The following is a 17,582-nucleotide window of genomic DNA, read 5'->3' as shown; positions in this document are numbered from 1 at the left end:
TAACAAAAAAAGATAAGAACAAATTGCACTGGCACCCCAAAATGGAGGTTTTAAAGCACTGACACCTCCATGTTTTGGGAGGCTTTAAAGCACTAACACCCTATGTACTTTATGTTTAAAAAACACGACACCCCATTCATTAACCACTAGTCCATTCTGTGTGCTTTTTTTCTTCCAAAAATGCCCTTCCAAATCAAGAGAAGAAAAGAAAGCCTTCGGCTCCTTTATCTCCGCGCTCCACTGGGTGTTTCATGAGAGGGTAGCTTTCATAGATTACCATGCGCAACAACCGACCATCGCCCCTCCCCCTCCCTATGCGAGCAATGTCGGTCTTCAAATCTATACTGTGTGGATGCATGAACATTACATTTTCTCCAGTCCGGTCAAGGGTTCATGGGTAACTCGGGTTAATGACTATATTGCGATGGTGATGGTGATAATTTATCCGGATCGGCGGGATCCGGTCATTCCATTGTTCGTTTATGAGTTAGTGGCGAATTGATAAGCTTCTCCGAGACTATGCTGGAATCATCCAGACATTGTAATGGTAGGATACTACCAACTAAACCCACAACTCGGAGGCGTGTAGGATTGTCTTCGCAATGAGCAACTCTTTCAAATCTTTAGGCCTCGATATGCCTTAGGGCCCAGACAATCTGCGACTCTGATTCCGAACTACAACAATTGGTAGGAGGATACTTGTACATCCAGCGTTTTGCGGGAGAGCTGGGATTTCAGGCTGCTGTGAGGGTGGCGACTCGCAGCATTTCTCAGCAACTACCGAGCACCGGAGGTCGCGTTGGAGATCTCGACATCGTGGGATATACTTGATAATAGTTCGGTGTGGTGATGGTGGCGTGGTTCGGGTTGGTATCTCATGGCTACTCATCTCATTACTTTACCCTTGTGGAGGCGGGGGTAATCGGAGCCGGGCTTTTCTTTTTTCTTCTCTCTTTTGATTTTGGTAAGGCCATTTTTAGAATTAAAAAAAAATAAACATTTTCATTAACAGAATGGACTAGTGTGTTTAATGAATGGGGTGTCTGTGTTTTTTAAACATAAAGTGGGGTGTCAGTGCTTTAAAGCCTTCATTTTGGGGTGTTAGTGCAATTTGCTCAAAAGATAAATATCATATGATGCTTTCTATATATAAACCAAATACTTAGCTCTTCACTTCCTGATATAGGATTAACATTTTTGCAAAAAAAATACATACAAAAAATAAGTAGGTAAAAAAAAAAAAAAATAAAGACATTTATATTAAAACAATATTACCTAATTAAGTTTCAAACCTTCCAATTGTAATATCATATTCGCATCATATTATATTCGAATGGATTAGGATATCTTATCGATTTTCGGACAAATTCAGTCGGAGTCGAATGATAATCAAATAGTTATTTTCTTAAATAGATTCTTTTAAATGGGCATAAATACAAATTGAATACAAGTTTTCAACTACTTGTTTACATCTTTAGCATCATATTTGTGAGAGCTAAGTTTGAAATTTAAGAATTTAACAACTTTAGTAGCTCTTTTAATAGAAAATCTAGAAAACTAGTCACATACCACAAGTAAAAAATTTATAAAATAAGAAAAATAAATCTAAATAAATAACTTAATCGGATAATTTTATCGGACGGATAATAACCGGTAAGAAAGGGGTATACAATATCCGCATCCTATTAAGAAACAGGTTTCGATTATCCATTTACACCCCTAAATGGCTTGGAGCAAAACAAAAAAGTTGCAAGTCTGAGAAGCAAAACAAAAAAGCATTGCTAGTCTGAGAAGTGTCACTTTCCTAAGATACAAGCATCAGCTCGCTCACCTGCTCACATTAATGTTGGGTAACGTTAGCTGTACAATCCTCTACTCCATAAAAGGTTAGTTGAAAGAAGATTTATAGCTCACTCTCAATTATCAGTTCAGCAGCAGCACCCATTGCTCGATGTCCCCCTCTTCCAAGCAGAGCCAGGGCAAGCTCCTCTTCATTCCATCGCCTCAATCCCTTGCTCAGTCTCTTCAAGAGATCCAGCTCAACCTCCAACACCCAGGTTGGGGTACATGCCACCATCAAGCTTATGAAGCCTGACACGTAGGCTCGCCAAGTGGCCAAATCACAACCAAGTGAAATATTCCCATCAATCACACTTGCCAGGAACTCCAGGTGAGCACTTAGGATCATCGGCCGCCGCTTTGAGGCAGATGATTTTGAGTCGACACCCCAAGCAAATGTTCCACAAAGTACTGCAAAGTATGCCAGAGCATACCCTCTAAGCATTGCTACCATTCCCTCACACCTTCCTTCCTGCTCTGATCCATTTGTAGATATGAACCAAGATGGAAGAGTTTCTTTGATCAAAGATTGAACCAGACTCAAGCCACCAGATAACCATATCAATGAAGCCCCCAAAGAAGCAGCGACCTTTACCCGAGTCATTGCTGTCGCAAGAGAAACCTGGCCATATCTCATTCCATACTTGGTCTTCTTCAATTTCTCCATTTTTTCTTTTGATAGCCCTTCAACTGCTATTTCTCTGACAGAGAACATTAAAATACATAGTATCTCTTCTGTCATGAACATGATATCTCTGATAGACCGATAAACTCTCAAGTAGAGAATCCCAGGGGCAACAGGGGCAAAGCCTCCATGGAAATGACCAAAGCCATGACCGAGAAGTGCCCCAACACCAGAACAGTTGGAGATTGGGGAAGCATTCAGGCCAAGTGTAGCTGTGAAGCAGCTCTTAACAAGCTGAACCACTGCATCACAATTATGATGGAAGACCGTCCGAGATGCAGAGAAGACAAGAAAGTCACTCCAACGCCTAACCTTCTGGGTCCACAAAGATGCTACAATTGGCATGCAAGGCCATGGGCAACTTGCTGCAAGTGTCTCCAAAGCTGGGCCAGCCAGGTTGAGGAAGCGTTCTGAACCCTTATCAAGCTTAAAGGTTATTGTGAAGCTAACGTAGGCAGCCAGGGGCAGTGGAAGTGCAGCTGGGGAGCTTGCTCCTGCCAATCACAAAGGGGGAAAGAAATAATAAGAATAATAATAACAAACAATTAAAACATGAATTATGGTCCAAAAGGGCAGGCACATTCTTATTCTGATTACCAGTTTCACCAAAACATCCCATTTTCCAATATATAAAAATCAAATCCAACAATAAAGGCCGGCATGTCTTTTAACAATCCAAAATTCAAGGATCTCTTTTGGAGTCTTGCTGCATTTTGTCCAAACATTCAGAATAATATGATAGACTGGATGACTTAATGACTCTTAAGTGTCATGTACTTGAATGGAAAAAGAAAACCACAGAGGAAAACTGGATGGCTCAGAACCCAAGCAAAGTTCACTGGATTAGTTGATTCCAATTGTACAACTGCCAATCTAAAGACCAACTTCAGTCTGTTGGCAAGATGAATAGTTTTTCTTTTTGGGGGTAGACATTGCAGGAAAGTTCCTAAAGCAAACTTCAGAAATTGATACATGGTGACAATATAAGTACCTGCAACAAGGCTTGGAACATCAACACCAGTGGCAGCCAGGATTCTTTTAATCTGTTCCTCAACATTAGATAGATTGGCAGCAGGGCTAGGCCAATCAGTTCCATTCATAAAAGCAGGCTGCCAAACACCACGTGTTACTTCAGCAGAGAAATAGCTCACAATGGTTGCCAGAGATGCAGGAAGAGAATCAGCTAAATCCTTTAACCCTGAGATAAAAGTCAAGGAAACGAGTAAGTAACAAATCAACTCAAACCAAGACCAGATGCCCAGCAATAACAAGAGCCGGTCAGAATGGTTAGCTACAGAATAGTTAACTACACAATGAAGCAGATCTTCAAACTGATAGCACAAGTTCCCAGAAAACATGGGTATCACACACCTCAGTGCCACCTAAGCATGTCTTACTTCCTGCTCAAGTCATGAATAATGTGTTTCATCCTGTAAACTGGTACTAATGACAGTGCACCATTGATCATCACATAGCAGGGAACAGGGGCCCAACAACATTCGTGAATAATAATACATAGAGATGAACACCATTTCCCCCCTGTTGGACAAACTTAATCTTTAAGCCCAACAAATATATAAGTAAAAAGCTGACTAATCAAAAAGCTTCCTCTTTCTTTCCAAGAAGACCAAAGAGGGAAGAAAACATTGAACATCAGAATTATCTGATTTGGCTCAGTTGTTTATCTTTAATGATACCTCAGTTGAGTAACCCCCAAGAATGAACACAAAAATATCAGTTCATAAGTTGCCAACAAAATCGAACAGTAAACAAAAGCAATGCCACTCAATCAAGACCTGACCTGTAGCCAGTTCACGGGGAGATAGTCTTCCATGGGAACAGGCTGTAAGAGCAGCATCAAGCACAAAAGGAACAGCTTCCAGGATATCCCACGCAGGTAACTTGAGTCTTAAAGAAGCATCTTCACCTGAAACAGAAGAACTACTACTTCCAGAAGCAACAGGAGCTAAAGACTGGCTTGCTCCTCTATTCATCTTTCTGAACATCATGTTGAGAAGTAAATCAACGATTTGATGGACAGGAGTTCCATGGACAAGACCAGAAAGTGTAGAAGCTATACAAGCTTGATGTTGACGATACCACAGTTCTAATTTTGGAAATGATTCGACAAAGATGGGTTGTATGGACGACGGACTAGTAAAAGCTGTCAACCTCCTGCTTTTATTTAGATCCCTGGGTGTTTTTCCAGGAGATACCAATTGGGAGTTCCGCACCAGTAACAAATATTCAGGAGTAAGTTGCGACTCAACTGGGGGCACATCTCCCACAACATGTTCGAGAGGCGGATGATTAAATCTCCAAAGCCTCAATAGAAGAATGAATGCATTGGAGAACACCGTATGCGAAGAGATTTCTTCCCCAGTTGTGAGAGTCCATGAGACGTTGGATACACATGATCCAAAAACTTCACAGATGGGCATTAATGCACCAGCAAGTTGTGGAACCTGGTGTAATATGCAAAAGAAAAACTGACAAACATTAGTCTCTAGCTATCATGAAGATTAATTATATTTTTGAAGTTTATTTTTCTTATTTCTTTTCTGGCTTTTGCATTCACTCATCATTCTTTTTTCAGTGAAATTATCAGGTTATAATGTCCTGTTAGATGGACAACCAACTCGGTTAATCCCTCTAATTTTGAAGATCTCAAAACACTCTAAGGGCAGAGGTACATTACCAGCATATGAACCTTCATTGGCTCTCTAATTCCTCAGCATCTGAGAAATTCTTCTATTTCCAGGCTAAATTCAAGGCAGAATGTACCAAAGCTGATGGATAATATCCTATGTAAAACATAAGTTCCTTACCATATTGGAATTTCTGAATTTCTGGTTTCAGATGGGCCAGAGGGGGGGCAGTTATATTGTAGGTCTCTACCACCTCTTGAGATCCCTGTCAATTATCCCCATCCATAGGTAATTGTGCACACATCACCACAATCAGATGAGAGAAATTCTTGAACAGTGATTGATGGTCCCAAGGCTTGACTTCAGCAAATGGGTTCAACACCAACACATGGTGAATTGCAGTGTCTATTCCCCTAATTTTTAGAGGAACTGTTTTCCTACAGAGTTGAATAGGAAACAGGAACCATGTAGCTTAACCTGGGATAAGGCTTGGTTCAAACAAGCAGCACTTACCAGGCCATGCAACGAGAAGATCTGAACACAATCGACTGATGCTATTCCAACAAGAAGAACATTCAACATTGGAGCATAACGCATTAAATGGCTTTCATTCCCAGAAAAATCAGCAGGCACAGGAGGTGAGAGCAATCTTATAACAAACTGAGCAGTGTGTTCCTGCAAGTAAGAGAAAATAAAGTCAACATGTGAAGGTCATAGAAAGTAATATAAACCAACCCCAGCTCCTTTGCAAAAGAAATACTGATTTTTTTCTTCATTCTATTAAGAAAGTCAAACAATAAGCAAACTGCAGCAGTGGGTTAAATTGTATTCTAGTTGTCTATCAAGTCAAAAACTAATTGACCAAAGAATGGTAAGTGACAGTACCTGTATATTCCAACCACGAATTAGAGATGCCCCACAAAGAATGGTAGCAGCAGATATCTTCTCATCATCTGATCCATGTATTGCAATCTCAAATATCTTGTTGAGCTCTGCTAAGCTTTCATCAAATCCATTAGCTTAAATTCAGTGGCTTTACCCCTGGGTAAATTTACAAAAAGAGGCATCTGATATATCTAACATCAGCAAAGTATTGAAGACCAGGAGAACCCTCTAAGCTTAAGGGGAGGAGATAAAGCAAAAAGTGCAGCCCACTGATCTTCTTCGTCAGACACAAATTGTGGTCTACAACTTCAAATTCAGCTTAAAGTTGACCTACTTAACTGGCTCGAACATACAACATTCTGGTGATGGACTGACGATCCATCACGGCATTAATTTTCAAGGCTTCGGGATATATAGACTGAAGAATTAATAATACGATAGCCAGATAAATCAAGTTATGGCCTAAGATATTAACTAGTTAACATCCATGGGATTGGATTTAGTCCCACTGTAAACACAGTGAAGATAATTTCAAATCCTAATGGTAATCTGGAAACCAACAGGAAGAAGGAATCATGAATGACGCTTATTAGAGCTTGGTCATACTTGATAGATGCATGCTCACTTACAACTGAAAATGAGAATATATTCACAAAGTGCAGGAGAAGATGTGTACATGTGAGGGTAGTTTCGCAGTGGAAAGGAGATTTTGAAGGTTTCCACAAATAAAATATGACTAACTCTACTATATTTAGGGGGACAATTGTCAGCATACCTTGAAGCAGGAGCAATGACTAAAGCATTTATCATTGATGGAGTCAATGGAGCACCTTTCATCAACGATGACCAACCAGGCACTTGACCAGGCATACTATGAGGTAGTTGGTTTACACAACTATTCACATAGCCTGGCCAGAAATATGTTGATGTGTCCAGTAGATTTCTGGCAATGCAGGCTTCAACAATTAAATGCCGCAAATTTCCGGCTGTAAACATACAAAGTATATCAGCTTCTAGCAAGATGAGCACAAAGACTTGGCACAATATTAGAACATAGTAACAGACTGACAGCTGAGAAACTATGAACAAGAAAAAGTGTATACAGGTAGAGTAACTGTGTAAATTTAGAATAACAAATATTGGTGGGGAGAAAATCCCCCATCCAATGCATCCTGATGCAAATTGGACAGTCATCATCCAATCAAGTTTACTTTAGCAGGATAGACTCTAGATGAGACAGAAGTGTTAGAATATTAGCACCTGCAATCAGACGAGGGACTGAAAGGAAATTCAGAAAGAAAAAGAAGAATACACAAAGAACAGAAGAAGAAGGAGAAAAAGAGAAGAGGGAAAGAGCTTGTGCATGTGTCTTTTGGCTCTCTTGTAAACACTTAGCAGTAAGGGAAGCACCAACCAATACCAAAGGAAGGGCCGATAACTAGTAGAATGTCCAAGAGATCCAAAACGTAGGCATTAAAAGAAAAATTATTACAGAAATAATGATCATTAATATAATATTTAATCCACCAGAAGAATAACACTATTGAAATTGATTCTGGTAGACAGAAAAACAGGGGGAAATTGGCTGCAGTAATGAAACAAACTCATGGCAAATTCCTATTTACCAGAAGAAAAGAGGCTGTGGTCGATTCTGGTAAAAAGGATATTAATCAACAAGAACAACATAAATAAAAGTAGGGAAGTAGTAACAATTACATTCCAAAAGCATCTTAGAAGTATGTAAGCCATAGTGCATCACAACCCAGAAAGCCAGAGAATAAAGGAATGGTCGCAGGCTCTTTCCTTAATTTTAACAAACAAGTGATACACAGTATTTCATCACAGAATCCTTCGAAAAAAACTTTGTATTCCCTCTTCAAGGTATGCCGACAATCCTTTAACATCATACCTTGAAGGAATACAATGTTTTTTTCGAGAATTTAAAGACTTAATGAAATAGGAGGAGCATTATATAATCCAATCAATGACAGTTTAAGAAAATACAGGATTGCTGTCGATTCTGATAACTAGCAAGAGGTATGAAGAAAAATCAGCAGCAGCATTCACAAGTATATGAAGACATTGAAGCAATAACAGTAGTGATGACCAGTAATAATAGGTAAAAAAATGCCTCATAGTAGAAATTTGCAGGAAAAGAAACTTCCCCCCCCCCCCAAAAAAAAAAGTATCTGTCGATGCAGGTTATGGAAAAGATTCATACTCCATCGGACAAAGAGGAAGACCTACAGACGCAGTCAATTCTCAGAAAAGTGAAGAAAAAATTTCCTTGGATCCTGTATCTCAGCATATCACGAACTGAACAAATGATGGCAAGAAGATTTTCGCTAGATCTTATATCTACAGCAAATCACAAAATGAACAAATAATGGCAGAAACAACCTTCGTCCTCTAGGCCTTCAATAGCAATATTAGATAGACAAAAATCATGTCATAAATTGGTAAAGAAGGATCTTAATTACACGGATACAGCAGGTATAGGTGGCTGTGCATAAGGTAGAAGAAAAAACTCAGGAAAAAAAAATATTCAGAAATTGAGAGAGAAGAAACAGTCCCTAGACTGATTAAACCTACTTTGATACTATGTTAGAATTTCAGCACCTGCAATCAGCCTAGGGACTGAAAGGAAATTCAGAATGAAAAAAAAAGAAAAGAAGAGAAGAGGGAGAGAGCTTGTGCGTGTATCTTTTGACTCTCCCCTAGTATTTTATTTATAATGTAAAATCAAGTTTTAGTTTAGGAGAGTTTCCTAAATAGAGTTACAGCAAAAAGGAAAATTACACACTGCATAGAATCTCCAAATCTACTAAAAGAGACACTATCCTAGGGAGATTACATGTCAACCAAGCAATCAAAAAATTAAAAAGTAACTGAATTAGAAAGTAACTAAAATAGAAACCTAGAGCTAAAATACAAATTGATATTATAACAATAAGGAATGGATGGTCCAACTTCATGCATGCATGTGACAACTATAGCAAGCACACGGTAGCCTACACTATGCCATAAAGAAGACCTTAACTTAGTATTCTCTGATGGTGAAAGAGAAGCATGTTACTCACAGCAGTTCATCGGCATGTCACTCACATTACTGCACTCAACTTCTCCAGCCCCAACTGTGAGGCCTGAAACAAACACCATAGCTTTTACAGCAGCCTGATTTGCTACAGAAATTACAGATTGAGGCGGGGTCAACAAGCCATCATAATCACCAAGTATCTGTAGGCTGGAGATCAAATCCTTCCGACGCTTCCCTATAACTTGCTTTTCTTTCCATTGATTAGTGGGACTATGGTCTGCTTCATCAATTAATGCAAGTTCCTCTTCCTCAATAAGGTTGACAACCACAAGAGTAGTAATGCACAGTAAAATGCATAAGCGAGTGTCTGTTCGAGGGACAGGACCTTCAATGGGGTCCCTTTCCTAGTAAGACAATTAAAATTCAATGAAACCAAATCAGTGTATGTAGCTTCAAAAGAAATATACCATACTCCCAAGGAGCATAAGGACAATGCTTCTGACAAAATGATGCAGGATCAGTTGGACGACTCATATACAGATGACAAAATCAGCCTGAAAAATCTGGGTCCAGGATGGAAAGTGTGGCATGTCTCTGGATATTTCCCCAGCCTGGGCACGGTATGGACTAGGATTATCCTACAAAAACACACGTCTATGTCTATTACCAATTTTTACCAGGGCTATTTCGTGTACAAAATGGATTTTTCCCAAAATAAAAATAAAAATATCCCTGTTGCAACTCATCCTTAATTCCCAGCTTATTCTTGAGGAATTAAGATCATGCTTCATGTTAAAACATGCTATCAATAATACTGGAGCTCAAAACCTAATCATTCAAATGATATAACACCAATGGACTAGACTGGTTTTGAAGAAACCTGGTCAAGTTGTCTGAGTCGCTTGTAGACCGGACTCAGTATTCATTTTAAAAAAATTATTCTTGTCAGAGCCCAGCTTCACAATGTTGAAGAGACAGTAAAACTTGTCAACCCAAAATTCAATTGGTTCAAGATGCCACATTGGTTGAGCACAGATTTCTGATGTGATTATAAGGGGTTACTTTGATAGGGTATAGCTAAAAATCAAAATAATACCAGGAGGACTATCTAACCACTAAATTTTAGACCATGAGCTATTATTGTTGTTTCATATCTTTTAAACAGCATTAACTTCAGGGAAAATCAGATGTTAATATCCCTTACTAGTTCTCATTTTGCCTACACCATTCAGAAAACCCAGGAAGTCAACCCTGCACAGGGTTTTCTATAATTCGGACCAAAAGATACCAAAAATCAATTGAACATCAGCTTGTTTCCAAGCAAGTTATATAAATAAAAAATATGAGAAAAAATGGCCTGCAGTTTGTGAGGAAATAAATCGAACTTATAAGATAGTCCTACCCTTTGAACATTCCGAAGAGCTGCAACCCAAAGACCTAAGAAGGCATCATGCCAGGTGGTACCATTAATTGCCTGGAGAGATTTTACCAATCCTGTATCAACCAAAACCATTAATCCATTGTCCAAGAAGACTAGTTGATCAAACTTGAATACAACAGAGCAGCAAGAAGAGCACATTTAAAGTATTGAAATATGAGAAATACAGAATACCAGCAAGAGTATCAATTGCACTTGTTGCAGTGACTTGGTACCCATCCATTGCATCTTCCAGAATCAGATCAATAGGAAGCCAAAGAGCAGACCTACTAGCCCCATAACACTGACCAGCACAAGAGATCAGAGATCCAGAAGCCAAAACTGCATGAAATTCTTGTTGGGAAGTGGTTTTGTATTTTCGGGTCAGAAGTTTATTTTTATCTGGTATCAACTGCAGCAGGACCTCCGGAGATAATAATTTTGAACTTCGCAAAGCTAATGAGTTTTCTGCAAGCAGTTGTAACCGCTGAATGAAATCTCCCCAGTGCAATGGCCTGACAAGTGGAAGGTGTAATGCTTCAAACACCTATCACTCAATTAAACCCCTAGAAGCACTAAACACATACTGAGATTACTGATTGCATGCCAGATAGATGGTGGACACAAACTAGACATGCAAATGATAGTATATTGGCCAAAAACAGCAGAAAAATCATTAGGGAACAAAGGTCATACATGTTTTGGCATGCCAGGTAAAGAAGCTTGGAAGTTACTTTATTTTGCAGAAATTGTCCAATTAGATCAATAGCAATATTCACATTTGTCTTGTTTAGTCTCTCATTATGTTCAATTCTCTTCCCATCAAAGTTATCCTTATCATCTATTTCCATATCTTGTGGCTTAGTAGCCCATCTGGGCTCCTTTTCTGGTGTCAGTTCCAGCAGTCCTTCATCATCTAATGTTGCGTCCAGTAATTGCCATACAATTGAAAAGACAAACTCAACTGCAAACATTCCTGGTTCACAAGCTTGAAGACCGAAAATCTGAGAAAGATGAAGAACATCATCCACAGATTCCATGATCCTGCATAACAAAAAGAAATTAGAAATAATTCATGTTCGAGTAATAAAGCACAAAACTGAAAGATAAATTCATAAATTGTGGTAAACATATCGTTGGCAAAGGTTATGAGAATACGTAGATTGTAAAATTGTCTTTGCCCAATACAGAAATTTTGGTGCAGCAGCAGAGCATATATTTCTAGCCCTGATAAGATCTTATTTCATTGCGAACAGTAGTACAAAACACATTAAATTTTCAGGGCCTAGTTAGATGCAGCTCCCAGAAGTAAGTTCTTTAAAATGCTCTGGCATCCACAAGTGATGCTCTAACCCTGTGGATCTGATTCCATTGGCATCTTTCATATGGACTCCTCTCTCCAAATTTCCAGTTCATAGGTTCAATAGATCAGCTAATTTCAAGTGTATTTCCTCCCTGCCTTTGAACAATTTAATGAAATATAGTAGTCATTGTTTGCTCCATCCTCATAGTCATCAATTCTATAATCATTAGCAACAGCAGCATATTGTCATCAAAGCTTTTGTCTGAACTACTTAGGAAGGGGAATCTACCTTTACCATTTTCTTTCCACATTCCCCCCCCCCCTCCAAAAAAAAATCTATATTGAGTCATAAAGCTAGCACTATGACCTGATGAGCCATGTAAATCTACAAAGACACTCTGTACAGGGATATCTTCTACTTGTTTCATGAAGTAATTCTTACAGTAGATTATAAAGGAACCCACAAAAGGGAAGAAGAGCTTTTCACTAACCAAGACAAAGCAACACCAATAAAATTGCGTAACAGAGACGGATTAACAACTCTGACCTTCTCATAAAAAGGGATTTATTCATAAAAAGGTAAAGATAAGAAGATGAAAGAACTCACTTTTGAAAATTTTGTCCCTTAATTTGAGATGAAAATGAAAAGGCATATCGCTTAAGGAGTTCTAAAAAGAGCCTGTATGCTGCTGGCTGCAACTGTCGACTAGGGATGACCCTGAAACAAAGGGGCGGGGGGGAAGAAACTTAATTGTCAAATCACATCCCACTGAAAAACCCAAAACAAAAACACAAGAACAAAGAAGAATCTCTCAAACCTGCGAGATAGCAGAGCAAGAACAAGCAACGGTGGTACGAGATTCCCAGACAAAGCTTTCTCGAGGAACTTCCATGTGATCGGAACATTATTTTCCCAGCAAATGTGAGAAATCAGCAGATGAGCGACTTCCGTCGAAGGCAAAGAAATACCGGCAGATTCAACAGTTGCAGATAACTGGATTGCCCAAAGCAGAGGATCACCAACTTTCTCCTGCAAAACCTTCGTATACTCTAAAACACTATCCCACAAAGTTATTTCTGAAGCCTGAGTTACTATAGAAACAGCCATTTTTAGGGAACAAGATGGATCTCAGGGTAGATTCTCATCGAAAATGAATCAAACGAAAGTAGAGGAAGAAGCACAACAGTGAAGAACAAATATAATTTTAAAATGGCGCGTGAAGATATGTCTCCATTTTTGAAGCTTCATCACCATCACTATAATTACCTTCTTAATCAAAATGTCTTCTCATTAAAAAATAATAATAATAATAAATAAATTCCAAATGCCTTCAAAAGATCAGTCCTTACAGAATATCCGATACGATTCGGATGTGAACATTTCATCAGTAAATCAGTTGTTTTCTTATTGGGTTTTCTATCAATCAATATCAAGTACGGTATAAAACGGATAAAACTATTATCCCCTTAATCCGTTATCATTTCATTTCTCATGTTGATCGATATGGTGCACTAAAACTATGGTTTAAAGTATTTTAAGAATGTTATGATATTAGTCGATACATATTCATATTGGATACAGTTGATATAATATTGATACGTTTCTCTCTTTTTTTATTATAAAGAGTACCTATTAGATTGCATCAAAATGTATAATATAATATTTAATACGAGACAAGCATCTCTTAAAATCATCTGACCGATCCAATACTGATGCAATCACTTGAAACCTTGGCTAAAACCATCTTATCCTTAGTTGATAGAACTTGTTTAATATAAAATAGATTAATGAGCTTGATTTAATTTTGATTTAACAAGATGAGGACATCATGGTGAAGTTTCTCTAATCACTATGACTAAACACAATTTGGTAAAATGACAATGATTGAATCATGTAAATATGTTTTTCATAATTCCATTAGGTTGCATTTGTTTGCTGGAATAAAGGTGGGGTGGAAAAACATTTGAAAAAATATTTTTTTTCATTAAATCCAAAAGGTATTGTTGGGGTAATCTGGTAATCTTGTATATGTTTAGTGATGAACCGAACCGGTTTTGGTTCTTATGGTTCAGGCCTTATTATATTAGGGCTGGGGTTGGCTCGCACGAGTTATGCAACTCATTTTTCTGATTTCTGATTTCTGATTTACTTCTCTGCTACGGGTTCTTGAAGCTTCTTGAGGTTTTCATGGCGTTCGTCTTCGATCACCTGTATCTATGGTTCTAGTTGGTTGTTGGTGATGGAAAGAGAGGGCTTCTGATCGCAAGAGTAAGGCGAGCCTTCGATGATCTTTTGAAGATCAGAGATTGTGTATATCAGGTTTTATGTTTCTTGCTGTTCTTCTTCTAAAATCTGTAATCTCCCATATCTATAGTGGATTGGATTCATACTCGAATCCCGGAGAGTAGGCTATGCCGAACTCCGTTATCATGTGCTTGTCTTCTCTGTTGTTTCAATTTACCCTTGTATGTTCGGTCCAATACAATTAGGGCATGAGGTATTTTGATTTCACGATCACAGGTATGATTTTTTTTTTGGGTATCTGAGTTTCATTCGGCCAGCTTGCTTGCGTGCACCTTGATTTCATCTTCAAACTTCAGGGGGAGAGCTTTGTCATCCACGTCGAATCCATGACCTCGCCACTGAGAAGTATGGATCTTACCACTCGTCCAAAAAGTATGATTTGTTTGATTGATGGGGGGGGGTCCCCCCCCCCCGCAAGCCCGCCCCCCCTCTCTCGCGGCCCCCCCCCCCCCCCCCCCCCCCCCCCCCCCCCCCCCCCCCCCCCCCCGGGGGGGCCCCCCCCCCCCGAAGATCAGGTATCGAGTGATCAACCTCCCACATAAACAATAACATAATCATGAACAATCATAACAAGAGTGCGGAAGATAAATCATAGATCCAATAATGAAAGAATGAATCATAAACGAATCGAATAATAGATATAATCGTAGTATCAAACGGATAAGTAAAGTGAAGCAAAAATCCCACTTTACATCCAAATGGAAAAGTAGCTCTAAGGAATAAATTAGACAAAATCTAATCCCAGTAGCAAGTACATTGGGTAACTAAATTATTCTCCACTTTATAGACGACATCCTTGTATGTATAGATCTCATAAATAGCACAAGGACGCTTCCACTCAATGGTCGGACTAAGCATCGTACGGAGCATAACCACTCATGGGATCTTCGTAGTAATTGTGGTAACCGCAATCACCTTCCCCGGAGATATGTCTCTTCGCCTTGCGCTTCTTCATAGGGACCGTCATAATACTCAAGACTGCAGGATAGTCTAACAACATTGTACAATAAAGGAATGAGTTTCAAAGAAACCCAAGAAGGTAGTTAAAATCCATAATAACATAAATGGCAGGATTCCGTAACAAACATAAATGCAATATGATATGAGACAAACAATGAATGAATGAATCTAACTCTATGGATGCTGGTCTCTATTGGCGGACATGCTTTAAGTCATAGCACCGTACTTCTTTAGGAAAGTCCACTCACATCCTCAACCATTTAAGATATCTTGGATTCTCTCACGGATCATTTCACCGGTCTTGAGCAGCCGATTGGTAATGGGTCCTTCATCCCTCGGGACAAACCTTGGCAGGGGGTTAGGTCAACACACTCTCTCACAACCATTTGGTATAAGTACTGCGCATGTCGTGGTAAACCCTAGCCAAATGCAAGTCTTCTACTTGGTTACATCAAGTCGATCCAGATACTTCCATTCCTCGTCCCCGACGATCCTTTCCGGTATCCTTCACACTAGAGTCGGCGTATCCTATGGCACCGACCAACTCGGACTACGGACTCATCAACCCTATTGATCATCCACATATGGTAAACGGGAAGCTCTCACGTCCTCTCACGGGTTGGTTACCGGTCTTAAGCGCCCGTGAGCCCAAGTCTAATCATATGCAACCCTACCAATAAATGGCCCCCACAATGTGATTCCTGTCCTCTCACGGGTTGGTTACCGGTCTTGAGCGCCCATGAATCCCCATTGCTACCACGGGTCGTTCGGTCTCAATACCCCTCCGATTAGGGTCCGACATAACAGACATCCTAGCCAAACACTACTAGACAATCCTAGATATGTCATCCAACAGTTTAGGAAGGTGTCCAGAGGGCATCTCCGGAAACATCCCATAATATTCCCGTAGTAGTCCAAGGACAGAAGTGTCGAAAGGACACCTCTCCTTTCCAAACCAAACGTAAGCATACACATGCATCAATTCATATCATCACATATATGGTAACTACATATATGGAAAGAAATCAAGATTACAATCACTTGTATAACTTTGGTAAGTAAATCATACATGAATCAATTCAATATGAATAAGTAATGCTACCGTAATCAAAGTTATGCAACAGTAGTATATCATTGTAAGAATCTAATTTAGGAAACATATTCATGATATTCAAATATAGAAACTAGATTCATGCTATCTATGTAATTAAGGAAATAACCATCCTTACCTTTTATAACTCGCAAAAGGATCCTAAGAAATCAAGTAAGATCTTGGCAAACTTGAGAAGAAGGTCCTAAACAAGTATATACAACATATTAGGAAAGATCCCTAACAGAAAATATATCAAAACATCCGAAAATGCAGACCAATTCACGAGTTGCTGTACTCATTGGTCGAGTGGATTGGTCGAGTGGTCCAACCAATCGACCAATGCATGATAGAGCCTATAAAATCAGAGTTTTAAGATATGAAATCCGAATTTGGTGGTTCAAAAGGGTACTAATCAAGGGGTAGACTACATCAGTAGTATTCTAGCATATAGGGGACCTCAAAACACTAATCAAATCAAGGTATCAAGATCCAAATTAGGAAACAAAAAGTTACCATAATTAACTCAAACATGGATCTTGATGAATTTGAAATAGAAAACAAGGACAAGAACTATAGGAGGATGGATCATTGCTTTCGGTAATGAAAACATGAAAACATGCATAGGTCTTCATGGAATAAGGCTTAGAAGCATAAATCTAAATAAGGAAATAAAACCTACCATATATGTAACTATCATGCATCATGAAGAACACATAGTAAGGTAGAAGAGAACAACTAGAATTCTATGGATTATGGATCATGGAAAGAAAACACAACCATTAACCACTAACATGATCAATGAAAGAAGATCCAAAGAGATCGAATTCAGATTAGAAGATTAACAGAGATTAAATCATGGTTTGATCATGAATCCTTCAAAAGCTTGCAATGATCATGGTTAAGATCATTGTTCTAGCCTTAAATCCTTAGGATGATCATGAGAACATGTTCAGAGATGTTTGCAACAGAGGATGCAGCATCTCTTCTACTGTCTCAACTCAAAAAGGAAAGAAAAACAAAGATGGAGGAGAAAAAGAGAGAGTAGACATACCTTTTGATGCAAAAAGAAGAGTTCCGACGAAGATCCGTCAAGAAAACACCAAGGATGCAAGAGAGATGACTTGCAGAGGTCTTTGGTTCGTTCCAGAGGGTTTGGAGGCAGCAAATACGAAGTGGACTCGAGGTTGGACTTAAATAGAGCAAGAATCAACCTAATTGCCAAAGACAAGACTCATTGGTCGAGTGGATTGGTCGATCGGCCCAATCGACCAATCACGACCAATGCCGACAAAGAAGGCCAAAACAGGGAATTGAAGGTCCAGAACAAATCCAAACCTAAAGGGGTTTTGCACACAAGTCAAGTGACTTACCTAATAGGTAGAAATGCCTTCAAACCAAGATAGAGAGCAC

General features: G+C 39.1%; 1 protein-coding gene across 1 annotated transcript; it reads right to left on the bottom strand.

Moving 5' to 3' along the window:
• Window positions 1-1,455: 1,455 nt before the first annotated feature.
• Window positions 1,456-13,062, bottom strand: LOC149019057 (mediator of RNA polymerase II transcription subunit 33A-like). The gene is made up of 12 exons (XM_089153146.1): window positions 12,633-13,062; window positions 12,422-12,532; window positions 11,208-11,555; window positions 10,707-11,026; window positions 10,497-10,588; window positions 9,138-9,498; window positions 6,833-7,043; window positions 6,058-6,172; window positions 5,686-5,847; window positions 4,326-4,989; window positions 3,516-3,722; window positions 1,456-3,018 (listed from the first exon to the last, which is right to left on the bottom strand). The coding sequence occupies exons 1-12, from the start codon at window positions 12,920-12,922 to the stop codon at window positions 1,904-1,906; spliced, it is 3,996 nt and encodes a 1,331-aa protein (XP_089009272.1). The 5' UTR covers window positions 12,923-13,062; the 3' UTR covers window positions 1,456-1,903.
• Window positions 13,063-17,582: the final 4,520 nt, after the last annotated feature.

Source organism: Hakea prostrata, chromosome 4, assembly GCF_041222555.1.
Source record: "Hakea prostrata isolate BN-2017 chromosome 4, UWA_Hpros_2, whole genome shotgun sequence".
Lineage (NCBI taxonomy): Eukaryota > Viridiplantae > Streptophyta > Magnoliopsida > Proteales > Proteaceae > Hakea > Hakea prostrata.
The sequence above is the reverse complement of the archived record's forward strand: the minus strand, read 5'-3'. Positions and strand labels throughout refer to the sequence as shown.